Below are 15,873 nucleotides of genomic sequence, written 5' to 3'. Positions count from 1 at the left end.
ATTTCACGTCTCGCTCGCTCTCATGTTGTCCTGATAAATGATCCTTCCGCAGGTTCACCGACGGAAACCTTGTTACTGAAGGAACTGCGCTCCAACGCGAGTCGAAAGAATTGACGCGACCAAAGACGGAATTCGTCCGAGTTGCTTTATTGAAACAAAACAGCTCAGGTATTCTGACAAGCCCGTTTATCGGGCAGCAATATATATACACATTTATGTCGGGAAGTTTGCCCGGCAAAAGCTATACCGGGCATGCCCGGGTATCAAGGGCGAGCCTTGGAAAGGCGAGTCTGGACCTGCCGGGCGTGTTTGGCTGCGGCCTGGCAAGTCGAGGCTGGGCGTGCCCGGGCGCTCTGGGCGAGCACTGGAAAGGCGATAGCGGGCATGCCCGGACGCTCTGGGCGAGCCCTGGAAAGGCGATAGCGGGCATGCCCGGACGCTCTGGGCGAGCCCTGGAAAGGCGATAGCGGGCATGCCCGGACGCTCTGGGCGAGCCCTGGAAAGGCGAGAGCGGGCATGCCCGGGAAAGACGAGACCGGGCGTGCCCGGGAGGTTCGGGCGTGCCCGGGAACAGTGAGTCCGGGCATGCCCGGGAGAGGCGCGTCTGGCCGTGTTCTGGCCGGTGCAAGGCGATTATGTACATCCAGCGGTAACCGCTACACACGCCCCTCCAGAATCGACCTGCACCGGCAGGGTCAATTTAAGGGGGGTCCGGATGACCCGGCCGAAGCGACCCCTGGAGGGTCGTGGGTAGGGGTCTGACGTGGTGGTGGGTGGTCGAGCGGGGGGAACTGTGGACGGGGGGCGGCCTCGCCGCGGAGGAAGGGCCAACCGTGGTGGTCGGTCGACGTCCATGTGCGCCGGTTTGAGGCGGTCCACAGAAATCCGGTCCGGCCGGCCGCCGATGAAAGACTTGTCGCCCCGTCGCAGGACCCAGAAGGGCCCGTCGTACGGCGGCCGGAGTGGCCCCCGGTGCGCGTCATGACGCACAAAGACGTACTCCGCTGTGCGAAGCGCCGGGGGGACGTAGGACTGGGGGCCACCGTGGCGGGACGTCGGCACGGGGGCAAATCGTCGGGCGGCCTCCTGGAGGTCCGAGCGCTGGCGAGCGGCGGACCAGGGACTGGTAGCGTCAGGCACGAATTCGCCCGGGACGCGGAGTGGCTGGCCGTAGACGAGCTCGGCGGCGGACGCCTGGAGGTCTTCCTTGGGGGCCGTGCGAAGGCCCAAAAGGACCCACGGCAGCCGGTCGGCCCAACCGTCGTCCTGAAGGCCAGCCATGAGTGCGGCCTTCATGGAGCGGTGAAACCGCTCGCACAACCCATTGGCTTGGGGGTGGTAGGCCATGGTGCGGTGCAGCGTGACCCCCAACGAACGGGCGACCGCGCCCCAAAGCTCAGACGTGAACTGTGGGCCGCGGTCGGATGAGATGTCCGCTGGTGCGCCGAAGCGCGCGACCCAGGTGGCGATGAACGCTTGCGCCACGTCGGCGGTGGTGGTGGAGGTGAGGGGCACGGCCTCCGGCCACCTGGTGGTCCTGTCCACCATGGTGAGCAGGTGGGTGAACCCCCGCGAGGGGGGCAGGGGACCCACCAGGTCCACGTGGATGTGGTCGAAATGCCGTTCAGGCACGGCGAAAGGTGCCAGCGGGGCCTGGGTGTGGCGGTGGACCTTGGCTCGCTGGCAGGCCGTGCAGGCATTGGCCCAGTCGCGGATGTTTCGTCGAAGGCCGTGCCAGACGAAACGCGCCGACACCAGCTTCTGAGAAGCTTTCCGGCTCGGGTGAGAAAGGCCGTGGATGGAGGCGAAGATGCGGCGCTGCCAGGAAACGGGCACGATGGGGCGAGGCTGGCCCTGGGAGACGTCGCAGAGCAGGACGGTGCCCGCGAAGGGGATGTCGGCCAGGCGGAGGCCCGTGTCCGCCACGCGGAGTGCCTGCACCGAGGCGTCGGTGGTCTGGTCGGCCGCCATGAGCGTGAAGTCCACGCCGAGGTGGACCGCGTTCACGCTGGCCCGCGAAAGGCAGTCGGCCACGGCGTTGTCTTTGCCGGCGACGTGCTGGATGTCCGTGGTGAACTCCGACACGGCGGAGAGGTGGCGCTGCTGGCGGGCCGACCACGGCTCCGTGACCTTAGCCATTGCGTAGACCAACGGCTTGTGGTCGACGAAAGCCGTGAACGGGCGGCCCTCCAGGAGGTGTCGGAAATGGCGAACGGCCAGGAATAGCCCGAGCAGCTCGCGGTCGAACGTGCTGTAGTTTAACTCGTTCGGCCGGAGTTGCCGGCTGAAAAAAGCGAGTGGCTGCCAAACCCCGTCCACCCATTGCTCATGGACGGCGCCCACCTCGTAGTTGGAGGCGTCCGTAGTGAGGGCGATGGGCGCGTTGAGCACCGGGTGAGCCAGCAGCGTTGCGTCGGCGAGGGCCCGTTTGGCACTGGCGAAGGCCGCGTCCATGGCCGCGGACCAAACAATGTCATGCTTGGCCGGCTTGCCCCGGAGGGCCTCGTAAAGGGGCCGCATGAGCTGAGCAGTGCGGGGCACGAATCGGTGATAAAAATTCACCATGCCGAGGAACTCTTGGAGGGCCTTGATGGAACGGGGACGCGGGAACGTGGTGATGGCCTCGACCTTGGTCGGCAGCGGCACGGCCCCGGTCTTGGTGATGCGGTGGCCCAAAACGTCAACGGTCGTCACGCCGAAGTGGCATTTGACCGGGTTGACAATTAAGCGGTGCTCGCTGAGGCGACCGAACAGTGTTCGGAGGTGGAGGAGGTGCTCGGCGCGGGGCGTGCTGGCGACGAGGATGTCGTCCAGATAGACGAAAAGAAACGGCAGGTCGCGCAGCACGCCGTCCATCAAGCGCTGGAACGCCTGGGCCGCGTTCTTGAGGCCAAACGGCATCCGCAAAAATTCGAACAGGCCGAACGGCGTGATGACGGCCGTCTTCGGGACGTCGGCCGCCCGGACAGGTACCTGGTGGTAGCCCCGTATCAGGTCAATTTTCGAAAAGATGACCCGTCCCGCCAAACGGGCGGAAAAGTCCTGAATATGCGGGATCGGGTACCTGTCGGGGGTGGTAGCGTCATTGAGACGGCGGTAGTCGCCACACGGGCGCCATCCACCCCCCGGCTTTGGCACGATGTGCAGTGGCGAGGCCCACGCGCTATCGGAGCGCCGCACGATGCCGAGGTGCTCCAACACGTCGAATTCGGCCTTTGCCACGGCGAGCTTGGCTGGGTCGAGGCGGCGGGCCCTGGCGTAGACCGGCGGGCCCGTAGTGGGTATGTGGTGCTCGATCCCGTGCCGCACCGCGACGGCCGAAAACGTCGGCCGCGTGGGGGCCGGGAATTCCACGAGCAGGCGAGCGAACTCGTTCGTTGCCGGGAGGGCGCACGCCAGTTCGGTCGGCGCGGAGCTGCTCATTGTGCACGCCAGGGAGCTGAAGGTCTCGGCGTGGACAAGGCGACGTCGTTTGACGTCGACCAGCAGCCCGTGCGCGCAGAGGAAGTCGGCGCCCAGCAAAGCCACGGGGACGCTGGCGGTAACAAAAGTCCATTGAAAGCGCTGGCTGCCGAAGCAGAGGGTGACGACGCGTGGGCCGAAAGTGCGTATGGCCGAGCCATTAGCAGCGACCAAAGAGGGGCCGCAAACTGCGTCCAGCCTGTCCTGCTCGGAGGCAGGTATGACACTCAGTTGGGCGCCGGTGTCGCACAGGAAACGCCGTCCAGACGCTTTGTCCCGAATAAACAGCAAGTTGCCCGAGTGGCCGGCGCTCATGGCTGGGAATGAACGCCGGCCCGGCCGTTTCCCGACCTGCCGAAAGTGCACGGGGGCCGGCATGTCCGAGCCTTGTGTCCGAACCTGGCGTGGTAATAACACCACGCCCGGTCAGGTGGAGGCCCCGGCCGTCGTGTCGGAAGCGGGCGGTGCGGCGTGGCGGCCGCCAGTTGCACCGGCAGTTCGGCCTCCAACCGCGCAGGGCGCTCGGGCGTCGTGGGCGTCGCCTCGGACGGCGGCGGGCTCCAGGTAACCGCGCCGATGTGCTGGCCCGCCGAGGAGATCTTATCGGCTTCCCTGGCGAGGGCGCGGGAATCCGTGATCAACGTGCCAGCCAGGGCGAGGCGTACCGGGTTAGGCAGCTGACGGAGGAACAGCTCCCGGAACAGGAATGCCGGAGAGTGCTCGCCGAGCAACGAGAGCATATAGTCCATGCGCTCGGACGGGCGCGTGTCGCCGAGCTCGGGCAGGTCAAGCAGGCGCCGTGCGCGTGCTGCCGGTGAGAGGGCGAAAGCACCGAGGAGGAGCGTCTTCAGCGCGTCGTATTTGTCAGCAGCCGGCGGGTGCTGGAGGAGGCTCAAGGCGCGGGCTGCGGTGGTGGAACCGAGCGCCGCCACAACATGGTGGAAGCGGGTGTCGTCCGCCGTGATGCCTCGCAGGGCGAACTGGGAGTCCGCCTGGGCGAACCAAACAGCCGCGTGAGTCTCCCAGAAGGTAGGCAGTTTAAGCGTCACTGCCGTATCCATGTCGGTAGGTCACCAATGAAGGAACTGCGCTCCAACGCGAGTCGAAAGAATTGACGCGACCAAAGACGGAATTCGTCCGAGTTGCTTTATTGAAACAAAACAGCTCAGGTATTCTGACAAGCCCGTTTTTCGGGCAACAATATATATACACATTTATGTCGGGAAGTTTGCCCGGCAAAAGCTATACCGGGCATGCCCGGGTATCAAGGGCGAGCCTTGGAAAGGCGAGTCTGGACCTGCCCGGGCGTGTTTGGCTGCGGCCTGGCAAGTCGAGGCTGGGCGTGCCCGGGCGCTCTGGGCGAGCACTGGAAAGGCAATAGCGGGCATGCCCGGACGCTCTGGGCGAGCCCTGGAAAGGCGATAGCGGGCATGCCCGGACGCTCTGGGCGTGCCCTGGAAAGGCGATAGCGGGCATGCCCGGACGCTCTGGGCGAGCCCTGGAAAGGCGATAGCGGGCATGCCCGGACGCTCTGGGCGAGCCCTGGAAAGGCGAGAGCGGGCATGCCCGGGAAAGACGAGACCGGGCGTGCCCGGGAGGTTCGGGCGTGCCCGGGAACAGTGAGTCCGGGCATGCCCGGGAGAGGCGCGTCTGGCCGTGTTCTGGCCGGTGCAAGGCGATTATGTACATCCAGCGGTAACCGCTACATAACGACTTTTACTTCCTCTAGAGTCTAGACAGTCAAGGTCGCTCATCTTTTCGGTGCACCGGCACGAGCCGAGAACGGCCCGTGCAGGGGCTGATCCGAGGATCTCGTCAAACCGTCCGATCGGTAGTAGCGGTAGTAGCGTCCGATCGGTAGTCCAATCGGTGTGTACAAAGGGCAGGGACTTGATCAACGTGAGCTGATGACTCGCGCTTGCTGGGAATTCCTCGTTCGTGGGACACTGTCTCAAGCCCCGGTCCCCGTCACGGATGGGGCTCAGCAGTTTACCCGAGCCTGACGGCGAAGGGCAAGGTACAGGCTGGCCCGTCCAGTGTAGTGCGCGTGCGGCCCCGAAATTACCTTTCACATTGCTACAAAGACTAAGGCACTATAGAGCAATCTTACTATAATTCACCAAATGTATGTCTGTCTGTCCATCCATCTGTTCCCAGGTACCGCAAAAACGGCTGAACCGATCGCAACGAAATTTTGGGTGGGTAATCCTGGGACCCCCTGGAGTAAAATAGGCTATATTGTTTTTCCAATTTTTTCCCCCAATTTTTCCAATTTTCCAGTTTTTCCAAACACGATGGAATAATATTTACCGATATGAACAGTGATGTGGCTTTTATTGAAATTCTACAAATACTGTTTATATTTTGATGATTTGCGTGTGATATGATTTAACGGATGTTCATATAAATCGTTTAAAATAAAAAAAAGGCTTCAATTACTGATATTTTGCCTTTTCATTTGGGCCTCACAATTGAAGCCCCGCCCATAGGGCAGGTACCGTTGCTAGTTAATTTAATCCCCCAAAAACATCGAATTTTTTTTCTTAAAAATTAATTGTTTTTTTTATTTATTAAAACCCTGCACAACACTCACTAATGAACCTCTCAAGGTTTGACGAAGATCCGTTCAGACATATCTGAGAAAAATGGCGACACACACGGACAAACGTCTCTCTTATAGTATATATCATTGTAATTGATTGTTGTTTTTTAAAATCACAAATGACTCGTTGCACTGAGATTGGCTTTCCTTCGACTTCTAAGTATTGTATCTCGTTCACAGAACGTTTTGAACAACCATCAATCATTTGTATACCTCACATAAAATGATGTTGAATACTATATGTACAAGAAAAAAAAACATTACAAAGGTAAAAGCATTGATGGATGAAATATAAAAAAAAACAAACAACAACAACCAAATAAGGTAGGAATGACACCACAAAACACCACCACAATCCTGTTATGGATTACCATCACAACATATTTTGACATTTTATTTTTGTTGTGCGATTGAGATGGAACAACGTCAAATTATGTCTTAATGGTAATCCATAAGAGGATTGTGATGTCATAGCATGGTGTCATAGCATGGTGTCGTATTGTGGTGTCGTATTGTGGTGTCGTATTGTGGTGTCGTATTGTGGTGTCATATTGTGGTGTCGTATTGTGGTGTCGTATTGTGGTGTCGTATTGTGGTGTCGTATTGTGGTGTCGTATTGTGGTGTCGTATTGTGGTGTCGTATTGTGGTGTCGTATTGTGGTGACGTATTGTGGTGTCATATTGTGGTGTCGTATTGTGGTGACGTATTGTGGTGTATTTGTGTGGTGTAGTATTGTGGTGTCGTATTGTGGTGACGTATTGTGGTGTCGTATTGTGGTGTCGTATTGTGGTGTCGTATTGTGGTGACGTATTGTGGTGTCGTATTGTGGTGTCGTATTGTGGTGACGTATTGTGGTGTCGTATTGTGGTGACGTATTGTGGTGTCGTATTGTGGTGACGTATTGTGGTGTCATATTGTGGTGTCGTATTGTGGTGACGTATTGTGGTGTATTTGTGTGGTGTAGTATTGTGGTGTCGTATTGTGGTGACGTATTGTGGTGTCGTATTGTGGTGACGTATTGTGGTGTCGTATTGTGGTGTCGTATTGTGGTGTCGTATTGTGGTGTCGTATTGTGGTGTCGTATTGTGGTGACGTATTGTGGTGACGTATTGTGGTGTCGTATTGTGGTGACGTATTGTGGTGTCGTATTGTGGTGTCGTATTGTGGTGTCGTATTGTGGTGTCGTATTGTGGTGTCGTATTGTGGTGTCGTATTGTGGTGTCGTATTGTGGTGTCGTATTGTGGTGTCGTATTGTGGTGACGTATTGTGGTGTCATATTGTGGTGTCGTATTGTGGTGACGTATTGTGGTGTATTTGTGTGGTGTAGTATTGTGGTGTCGTATTGTGGTGTCGTATTGTGGTGACGTATTGTGGTGTCGTATTGTGGTGTCGTATTGTGGTGTCGTATTGTGGTGACGTATTGTGGTGTCGTATTGTGGTGTCGTATTGTGGTGTCGGATTGTGGTGTCGTATTGTGGTGACGTATTGTGGTGTCGTATTGTGGTGACGTATTGTGGTGTCGTATTGTGGTGACGTATTGTGGTGTCATATTGTGGTGTCGTATTGTGGTGACGTATTGTGGTGTATTTGTGTGGTGTAGTATTGTGGTGTCGTATTGTGGTGACGTATTGTGGTGTCGTATTGTGGTGACGTATTGTGGTGTCGTATTGTGGTGTCGTATTGTGGTGTCGTATTGTGGTGTCGTATTGTGGTGTCGTATTGTGGTGTCGTATTGTGGTGTCGTATTGTTGTGTCGGATTGTGGTGTCGTATTGTGGTGTCGTATTGTGGTGTCGTATTGTTGTGTCGGATTGTGGTGTCGTATTGTGGTGACGTATTGTGGTGTCGTATTGTGGTGTCGTATTGTGGTGTCGTATTGTGGTGTCGTATTGTGGTGTCGTATTGTGGTGTCGTATTGTGGTGTCGTATTGTGGTGTCGTATTGTGGTGTCGTATTGTGGTGTCGTATTGTGGTGTCGTATTGTGGTGTCGTATTGTGGTGACGTATTGTGGTGTCGTATTGTGGTGTCGTATTGTGGTGTCGTATTGTGGTGTCGTATTGTGGTGTCGTATTGTGGTGACGTATTGTGGTGTCGTATTGTGGTGTCGTATTGTGGTGTCGTATTGTGGTGTCGTATTGTGGTGTCGTATTGTGGTGTCGTATTGTGGTGTCGTATTGTGGTGCCGTATTGTGGTGTCGTATTGTGGTGTCGTATTGTGGTGTCGTATTGTGGTGTCGTATTGTGGTGTCGTATTGTGGTGTCGTATTGTGGTGTCGTATTGTGGTGTCGTATTGTGGTGACGTATTGTGGTGTCGTATTGTGGTGTCGTATTGTGGTGTCGTATTGTGGTGTCGTATTGTGGTGTCGTATTGTTGTGTCGGATTGTGGTGTCGTATTGTGGTGTCGTATTGTGGTCTTGTATTGTGGTGTCGTATTGTGGTGTCGTATTGTGGTGTCGTATTGTGGTGTCGTATTGTGGTGTCGTATTGTGGTGTAGTATTGTGGTGTCGTATTGTGGTGTCGTATTGTGGTGTCGTATTGTGGTGTCGTATTGTGGTGACGTATTGTGGTGTCGTATTGTGGTGACGTATTGTGGTGTCGTATTGTGGTGTCGTATTGTGGACTTGTATTGTGGTGTCGTATTGAGGTGTCGTATTGTGGTGTCGTATTGTGGTGTCGTATTGTGGTGTCGTATTGTGGTGACGTATTGTGGTGTCGTATTGTGGTGTCGTATTGTGGACTTGTATTGTGGTGTCGTATTGTGGTGTCGTATTGTGGTGACGTATTGTGGTGTTGTTCCTACTCTCATTCCTACGTTCCTATTTTTTTGAGATTTCATCCCTCTGTTTTTACATTTTTTCGAAATGTTGTTTTTTCCTCGTTTCTGGCGTTTTTTTGTTTTGAGGGGGAATATATAAAAGAGTTCACAAAGAACACAAAATACTTGGATACAGATCAATAAGATAGTATCCGGACATCAGTGCGTATCACCCACTGGAGCAGCATCGTTCTTTGGGGCGAGAAGACGGCCACACCCGACATCACAATCACTCGAACAGGAAATTTAGAGCTTCCCATCAGTTAATGTCACGATTTGTATTTGTGCGAGTTCTTTTTAAGATTATATATATATATATATACTGTATATGGATTTGTAATCTGTCTGTCAATCGATAGAATCGGCCCCACCAGTAGTAAGCCCATCATATTACATACCGTTGGAATCCTCTTGGCAAATGGATATGCAAGAAAACATCTTCAAACATACAGGGTGGGGGGTTCAGGATGGGGGAAACACCACAATTCTCTCTATGTAAATGTGTATCGTATAGCGCCACCGGGTGGTGTTAGCCAGTATTACAAAACAGCATATATATATATATATATATATATGTGTGTGTGTGTGTGTAGTGTATATATATACAGTATATATACACACACACACACACACACACACACACACACACACACACACACACACACACACACACACACACACACACACACACACACACACACACGCGCGCGCTACGGAGTGTCGTTCTACTTTGTACTGTTTTCTCGTTTTCTATGTAGTCGTCACGCATTTGGTTCAGCAATCGGGCCCTTCACCAGCACTTGGTTCCAGAAATGGTCACACAGACACAAAGGCTTTGTGATGGCTGGCCTCTGATCCTTTTTGACCATTAATAGAATCCAGTTCAAGACAATTTAAATGTTAAGATTTCCATCCACATCCTATGACAGCATGAGGTGCTGCATCGTGGAGCTTTCTATTCCTCGTCCGCACTAACTTAGGGATTTATAAGCTAAATCCCATGGCGTCTTTTTAACTAACTTGGCCAAAATAAAAGGGATCTCATGCATTAACACAAGTAAAAATAGATCAAAATCCAAAGAAAAATACCTTTTTTATTTTTGACTTGCCAAGGTACGCCGGGGACACACACAAAAAATAAAGTCAAAACAACAAAAAAAAGTCCCCAAGGACCTTCCTCCTCCCACCCTTCCCCTTCCTCCTCCCACCCTTCCCCTTCCTCCTCCCACCATTCCCCTTCCTTCTCCCATCCTTCCCCTTCCTCCTCCCACCCTTCCCCTTCCTCCTCCCACCCTTCCCCTCCCTCTTCCCACCCCTCCCCCTGCCACCTCCCACCTCACCCCCTCCCTCTTCCGCACAAGGTGTGGGTACCTCTGACCTCTGCTAGTTCGGAATATTTGTCATAATTTTAGCGAATTTAATATGCTTACATTTTTATAAGTTTTATTATTTTGGTATGATCATACCAAATCCCTCTGTTTAGCTGCCCCACCAAAGGTAGGCGGAGGTTGTTATCACCCCTGTTAGTTTGTCTGTGAACATGATATCTCAAAGTTGTGTATGGATTTGGACGAATTTTGGAGGAGAGGTAGGGTATGTGTTGAGACCAAAATTGTTCGATTTTGGCGAAGATCTCAATCCGGATGTGGATCTGAGAATTTTAAAGTGATTCTTCAGCATTGAGAAATAGGGCAAAATGGCAAAAATATATAACATGATATCTCAACGTTTTTTGACGGATTCGGCCAAAACTTGTTGGACAGGTTGCAAGTGTGACAGTGAAGAATTGATTCAATTTTGGTGAAGAATCGAATTCGGATCAGAGAATTTTTTTTTCAGTGATTCTTCGCCATTCAGTGATCGGGCCAAAAATGATATACAGCACGATATTTCAAAAAGTTGTGGACAAATTATGACAAAACTAGGTGGAGGAGTTGGTTCGGAGACAAGAACAAGCAATAAGATTTGGTTCAGGTCCGGATCCAGATCTGGCCTATCAGTGGGATACAAAGTAGTTTTACATGATTTATATAGTTGTTTCTGTTGATATTTTGGTGGAATGTCATGGTGAATGGTACAATCATTTTATCCTCCCCTCCTGCCCCCCAACCCCACACACACACAATCCCAGCTTATTTTGGTTGAGCCCACATTTATGTTTCAATAGGCCAGAGACAAAGTAACTTCCTCATGTTGAAATCACCTTCATCGCTTGAGCCGTTATTGTGCTAGGTTGGGCAACAGTTTAACATTGTTTTTAGAGGGGAAGACGAAGACGAAGTACAATTTGGCGATTATAGTGATCTCCTGGTGTGGTACTTTAGCGATGTACAGACTCGGCATTTAATATGGAATTTTTTTTCTTTCTTGACTTGGTTTACTTTCTTAACTCAGTATATCAATCTGGTGAGTTTATTTTACACTTTGGTGATTTATTTGTTAAAAGAACCATGTCACTGATTGTCTGTCGCAGCAAGAAGTCAACAACAGGATTATATCACAGGTGGCGTGGCAAAATGTACAGACAGGTGCATTTGATGATTGGCTTCACAGTCGGGTATACAATGGTTGTTGCGTTCTGTATTAGTGGAAAACAACTGTTGCACGTCTCCAAAAGTTATTGCCGCTTTCTCCGGAGATGGTCCGTCAACTCGACAATGCTGTTTGTCATGGAGTGGTGGCTTTACGAAATTACAGCATGAAACAGCGTGCTATTGCTCGGCAGTATGGCATCACTCAAGGTCAGGTGTCAAAGATCCTGAAACGAAATGCTCAGAGGGGTGTCTCTACTCCAATACTGAGGCCAGGACGTCCCCGCAGAACCACAAAGAGGGATGATCACCAGCTGCAACGGTTAGTCCGCAATGGCCGCACCAAGTCAGCTAATCGGCTTAGGGCTGAGTGGCAGCAACTGCCAAATGTGCCTGTATCCAGAAGGCTAGTCAACCAACGACTGGTTCAAGCAGGCTATCGTGCCAGGCGTCCCCTGAGAAAGCCACGCCTGACCAGACAACACGCCGATTGCAGTGGGCCAGAGAGCACCGTCAATGGCAGCCAGGACACTGGAATTACGTGATCTTCAGTGACGAGTCTATATTTCTGGTCTGTCGTCAAGATGGCCGCGTCCGAATGCGCAGACAAGTGCATGGAGCCTACAACAAAGATTGTATAGTGCCAAGAGTCGCAGCTGGAGGTGGTGGGGTGACCGTTTGGGCTGCTTTTCATGCAGGGGGCAAAACTGACCTGGTTGTTCTGAATGGAAACCTGAACCAGTTCAAGCACAGCACCATTCTGGAAGAAACATTGCTTCCATTTGCTCGTGCAGCCTTTCGAGGAAACTTTGTCTTCCAAGATGACAATGCACGGCCTCATCGTGCTTGCATGATCCAACACTTTCTTGCTGACCGTGGTGTAGAGCATATGGAGTGGCCTGCCATGTCCCCAGATATGAATCCGGTAGAGAACTTGTGGGCAGAATTAACTGTCAAATCGACCACTTGGACCAGCAGCCGACCTCTGTGCGTGAATTGCAGCAGGCTATTGTCACTGCATGGCAAGCGATTCCTGTCCAAACCTTGGCAAATCTCGTGAACAGCATGCCTCAACATGTACGTGCTCTCCTGAATGCTCGTGGGGGTTACACGAAGTACTGAACTGTAATTTTACTGACCGTAATCCCAGTCGTAATTTAACTTTTGTTTTTGTTAAAAAATTTTTGGCTAATGTGCAAAATAAAGAGATACTTCTGGAAAACGTACAGAAGTTTAACACAGCACTGTCCATGAATTGAGTTCGATATCAGTTTACATCACTTTCAAGGATCAATTTATTTGTTTCGAAATGTCAAATGTGGTTTTTGTTTCTTTTAAAGGTCACATTAACAAAATCTAGAATAATTTCAACATCATTCCAATGAACTTTTGATTCTAAGTCATCTTGAAAAGTAAGTTCACCCCCAAAAAATATTCCATATTAAATGCCAAGTCTGTATTTTGTTGTCTTTTAAAGTTTTGGTAGTTCAGAAAACACTCGAAAATAAAAGGGATGGTTTTTATAATCCTCATATCCTCACTCTATATTATCTTGGCGTATCACTTTGTACACATTTGATGCGGCGGCCATTTTTTCACATGATCATCCCTCTCTCTATATGGAGTACTGCCATACTCCATTATATATATACATATCTCTCTACATATCTGTTTTCTCCATATCTCTAAGATGATTCAATGTCCATCTGTCATGTAGCTCCTCCTAAATTGCTGGTCGCACCCCATTCAGAATGCTACCAAACCAATCATCTGGTTCGAGAGGTTTGCACAAGGGCACAATCTTTCACCCCAACCCTTACGGGGTTGGATGATTTTCTCAAAACCCCATTTGCTCCTGTTGCCATGGCAATATTCTGTGTTGTGGTCCATTTTCACCTCAGCACAGCTGGGCAGTGTAGTTCCCCAAAAAAGCGACACAAAAACATTAGGTTTTTTTGATGTTTTCAAAAATCAATTATAAAACAATATAATCTCTATTTCGAAGATTTTCAAACACAGGGCCTTGTATACAATACAAACAACGTGCTGAGAAAAGCGACAAATCGCCATTACCAAGTTCATTTCCGGCTTTGTGCATCATGAATGCAGCAATGCTACGGTTGCCATGGCAACATAACTGTGTTGTGGTCCATTTTCACCTCAGCAGAGTTGAGCGGTGAATTTCCCGATAAAAGTGACGCAAAAACATTACTGGTTTCTTTTGATGTTTTATAAAATCTATATACAGTATATAAAACTGAAAAACATGGTCAGTGAAGCCATGTGACTATATATCCATTAATTACATACTGTTTGAAAGTCAGTTGCATCCTGACTACACCTACGTCTATTATTTATGTACTATTGTAACTAGCAAGGGTACCCGCCCTATGGGGCGTGGCTTCAATTTGGAGGCCCAAATGATCAGAAATTGAAGGCTTTTTTTCTTATAAACGATTTTTATAAACATCGGTTAAATCATATCACACGCAAATCATCAAAATCTAAACAGTATTTGTAGAATTTCAATAAAAGCCACATCACTGTTCATATCGGTAAATATTATTCCGTGTTTGGAAAAATGGGAAAATTGGAAAAAAAATTGGAAAAACAATCTAGCCTATTTTACTCCAGGGGGTCCCAGGATTACCGACCCAAAATTTCGTTGCGATCGGTTCAGCCGTTTTTGTGGTACCTGGGAACGGACAGACGGACATTTGGTGAATTATAGTAAGATATACCTTTCGACCCTTTAGACTGCTGAGGCCCCTTCGACCTTTGAATACCCTTTAAGACCATGTGGACCCAAAAGACCGAGAGGACCTAAAAGACCCCAAGGACCCCTAAAGACCCAATAGACCCCCAGAGTCTGGACAAGACCCAAAAGAAAAGAAGATCCAGAAGACCCATAAGATCCCAAAGACCCTAAAACAAAATAAATGTTTGTATTATGATTGGTGGAAATCATGACAACATAGCAACTCATGTACAGTCATTGTCCTCAGTCCCCTCCGATCAGCCCATGATGTTATTGGCCCCACCCCGCACGGCTGCTATTGGCCCTCGAGCTCAGTTCGTGGGTGGGGCAACCTGCCATGACCTCTCAACGAGATGGTGCTGGTGATGAGTGTCGTGGTGTTTCCCGGAAAAACTCGTGCCGGCGGCCTGGCTTATCATATAAAGAACATATAGGACAGATTACAATGGAAGGAGCATTGGAAAGGGTTAAAGGGAAGCCGTTTTAGATCCGCATGTGGGGAAGATTGACAGCAGCTTGCTATCGGAACATCGACGCATTCCCTGTCATATAGGCTTTTTACCTTACGCTTATGCTAATGCATGTAGGAAGGGAAATAATAATTATTACACTATGCATGATTACCCCCAAGAAGGCATTCTGGCAATGTGTACGAACACACAAACACACACATGAAACATGGATAGATTCAATGTTTCCACATCAGTATTGTAAAGTGATGTGAATTTCTTGTATAATGGGTAATTCCTACGTTATTAATAATTGTCAATTATAGGTCCATGATCCACATGGAGGCTTCAGTACTTTCATTATATGGTATTATTATAAAGACCATTCATTAAGCATGGATATACCCATATTTACCCGTCCTCTCTCCCTCAATCCATTTCCACCCCAAGCCTCAAAGCAGTTTTCCAGAGACTTGGTGCGCGAACACAATGTGTTCCGCAAGAAGCACGGCTCGTCTCCCCTCGGCCTCTCTGGGAAACTGTGTCGAGAAGCCCAGAGGTAAACTGAGGGAGGAGAAGTGGTTCATATAGCATGCCCCGTCATTCATTCATTCATTCTTTTTTTCTGCCAGGTCGGGCTGGAATGAAATTAATTGTTTTGTTCATGAAATGACTACAAACATCGAGAAAATTGTAGCTTTAATTGTAGCGGGGGTGGGTGGGTGTGTTGGGAGATGAGAACTATGGGAGGCAGATGCACAGACATAACCAGAGTGATTATATATACATATACTGTACACAAGAAAAAAATTGGAATTTTTTAATTTTTTTTACATTTTTTGGGGGTGCGGATTGAGAAAGGCCGACAGCACGTTCACTTTTGGACAGGACAACTCACACTCACAGATACCACAAACCACAAAAATTCCACCTGCGTAATCACCCCTCAATGACTAAGCTACCTCAGTCCTGCCAAATATTCACTCCTCCACCCCCAATGTTTCCTTGTTCCTCTATCAATCGAGTTTACACGTCATTCCTGTTTCTGCTGCCACTTCCTTTGCAGGACGACCGCACATCTGTGGCATTAACTGTCCATTCAGCTGAAAAACTTCAGCATTTATTTTATTTTCCTCCTTCATTAAACATCTTTATCAGGTCTCTTTGTATAAAGAATTATAACATCCTGTGTCCTTTAGCGATTCTCATAGCTTCATCCAGCTTGACCCAGAATCAATTTAGTAACTCCAC

At 50.3% G+C, this 15,873-nt stretch overlaps 2 protein-coding genes across 3 annotated transcripts in view; one reads left to right on the top strand and one right to left on the bottom strand.

The window, feature by feature from the left end:
- Positions 1 to 15,162, bottom strand: part of BBS5 (Bardet-Biedl syndrome 5) — a 92,396-nt gene extending 77,234 nt beyond the window's left edge. Inside the window, exon 1 of one of the 2 annotated variants that reach the window (XM_068133259.2) lies at positions 15,038 to 15,162. The gene's annotated coding sequence lies outside the window, so the exon portion shown is untranslated. Of the gene's footprint in view, positions 1 to 9,973; positions 9,994 to 15,037 lie in introns of those variants that run through there. The other variant, XM_068133261.2, reaches the window with a different exon arrangement.
- Positions 1 to 15,873, top strand: part of GLIPR2 (GLI pathogenesis related 2) — a 33,242-nt gene that overhangs the window by 2,114 nt on the left and 15,255 nt on the right. Inside the window, exon 2 of the mRNA XM_068133264.2 lies at positions 15,073 to 15,181. Within this exon, the coding sequence (XP_067989365.2) occupies positions 15,073 to 15,181 (109 nt within the window). The remainder of the gene's footprint in view (positions 1 to 15,072; positions 15,182 to 15,873) is intronic.

This window comes from Myxine glutinosa, chromosome 12 (genome assembly GCF_964187855.1).
Source record: "Myxine glutinosa chromosome 12, kmMyxGlut1.1, whole genome shotgun sequence".
Taxonomy (NCBI): Eukaryota; Metazoa; Chordata; class Myxini; order Myxiniformes; family Myxinidae; genus Myxine; species Myxine glutinosa.
This window is presented reverse-complemented; position numbering and strand designations above follow the sequence as displayed.